Below are 2,448 nucleotides of genomic sequence, written 5' to 3' on the forward strand. Positions count from 1 at the left end.
ATAATCCTAATACCTGAAGCCCAGAAGTGTAAAGTGAATTCGTAAGTGCCAGGCCCCCTTCTGAACTAGATTTACAGGGATGCGTCCAACTGATCCTGTGTAAAAAAGGGAATTTGGAAATAAACACTGGGATATTTTGAAATAGATAGAACTAGTAAAATACACCTTTGTATAGGTTTAATTCTATGGTAAGTATTATTATTAGAAGTTCTACATCGCACAGCAGATCCAACTGATATGCCCATATATGGAGATCTCTGTATCTGTCAGTCCTTGTCCCTTTTATTCCCATATATTGATATCCCTGATGTCATCATATATGTCCATATCGCAACACAGATCCGACTGATATGCCCATATATGGAGATCTCTGCATCTGTCAGTCCTTCTCCCTTTCATGACCATATATGGAGATCTCTGTATCTGTCAGTTCTTGTCCCTTTTCTGCCCATATATGGATATCGCTGATGTCATCAGTATATGCCCATATATGGGCATGTCCCCTTTTGAGCCCATATATGGAGCGGACTGATTTGTTTCCGCCTGATGCCATGACAACACATTGAGGTTAGGCAACACACTCCATATTCGGGCATAGCTGCATTGGGAACTCCTTGTATGGTTATGGCTGAGTCTTTTCTGAAGTGGTGTGAGTTTAAAATTAAGTCTTTTTTGTCTATATCTGTTATGGCACTTGATCCATGGCAAAACGTTCTGTGCTCTGTTCACCACCTGTAGCTCCGTCAAGCTACAGTACTACTGCTGTGCACACGACTCATCATCACCATGACACTGTGCATGATGGCCAATCCCCATTGTAAAAGTTCTGTGTTGCTGTGTTCACTGGCTGTAGCTCTGTCAAGTTACTGCTGCTGCCGCTCGACTGTTGCCCATCACTCACCATTGGATTTTCCTGCATCGCTGAGATGGGGTTCTGAACTGGGCCCGGTAGAGCCGTGAGGTACCCCTGAGGAATGGCATCCGTGCCCTGGGCCTGTGCATGGGACATCTGCATGGCAAAGGGCCCCACATGGGAGTAGGCATTGTGCATGGAAAGCCCCCCATCTGTCCCGTACTGCCCTGCATTGGGGGAGTACAGCACTGTGGGTGGATTGTTGTACATCATGTGACCCGTGTGACCATGTAACATGGTGCCCGGGGGGTAAGGAGTGCCTGCTGGCATGATGGTGAAGCCGCTGGGCAGCTGCTCGGTAAAGTTTCCGCCCATGTTGCTGTAGGTCGACACAGTGGGCAGGTATGACAGTCCGTTGCTCATCTGCACAGTGGTGGAGGAGGCTGTGGGCAGCGTGGAATGGGTACTGCTGGCGGTGCCTCGTAGTCTGGCATCCTTAGTGTGCTCCAGGCTCTCTGACTCAGACACCTGGAAGGCTAGGTCCGCCTCCTCGAAGCCCTTGTTGCTAATTCGCTCGTCTGTGGATGGATCATAGTGCGATGGGGGGTCCGGGGAGTTGAAGCATGTTTGAATCAGGGCTTTGCCCTCTTCGCTAACGATCATGGGCTGGAGCTTGTGGGTGGCATTGGTGTACACATGTCCTGTTTCACTGACCACCAGCAGGAGAACCTGGGTGCCTGTCAGCATGGCGAGCTCATAGGCCTTCTTCATTATACCAATTTTTCGCTTGCTGAAGGTTGAGTATCGCCTCGCCTTGTTTTGAATGAATTTAGTTTCAATCTTTACACGCCCACGTGTCTTCTTCCCTGGTTCTCCACGTGGGACCGTTGCCTCCATCATCTTACGCTTTACCACCCGTCTTCTCTTGGGGTGATGATCATCAGCTGCTGCATTCTCTCTATCAATTTCTCCCATGTTTAACATGTTAAAAACGACAGGCATCTCACTCCCAACTCCAGTACTGCCCCTGCCTAAAACTGACTTGTTCTTTAGTGATTGTGCCAATCCAGAATGGCACCGTAACATCATTATTATATAGCGTCTCTGCTAAACACTGTGACCAGCCAAAAGGGTTCCTTCTCCTTTCTAGCCTATAAACACTTCTGTGCAAACACCCAGTTTTGTTGTCTACTGCTTATGTTATTAGTCTCTGATGGTCTCCTCTCCAGCTCAGCCCTTTCTTCTTTCACTTGCACACTGACAGGCTTGTGGCTGATAAGTTCTGAGCTTGCCTTTTAAGGGACCAATTCTGCAACGTCATCTCTATGTCACAGCGTTCACATCATAAACATGCACGCACACGTGTAACCCAGGCAACCTGGCAACGCCCCCCCCCCACACACACACACTGGTTGACCTTGTCTCCAATCAAAACCCGGCCATGGCCGTTGACCAGGTCCTCTGGAAAAAAAGAAAGTCGGGAAAAGCCTAATAAGCTCACAACGCGTCGCATCCGCATAATCGGGCAAATAGCGATTAATAGGGTTTTATTATCAATCAAAAGTGCCACCGTGCCAGCTTGCTGATTTGAGACA

General features: G+C 48.3%; 1 protein-coding gene across 1 annotated transcript; it reads right to left on the reverse strand.

The window, feature by feature from the left end:
• Positions 1-781: 781 nt before the first annotated feature.
• LOC308083562 (serum response factor-like) lies at positions 782-1,828 on the reverse strand (the record flags this gene model as incomplete). The annotated part of the gene is made up of 1 exon (XM_080425876.1): positions 782-1,828. The coding sequence occupies one exon, from the start codon at positions 1,826-1,828 to the stop codon at positions 782-784; it is 1,047 nt and encodes a 348-aa protein (XP_080282002.1).
• Between the last annotated feature and the right edge of the window lie 620 nt (positions 1,829-2,448).

Source organism: Gymnoscopelus braueri (genome assembly GCF_963280865.1).
Source record: "Gymnoscopelus braueri genome assembly, chromosome: 4".
Classification (NCBI taxonomy): Eukaryota; Metazoa; Chordata; class Actinopteri; order Myctophiformes; family Myctophidae; genus Gymnoscopelus; species Gymnoscopelus braueri.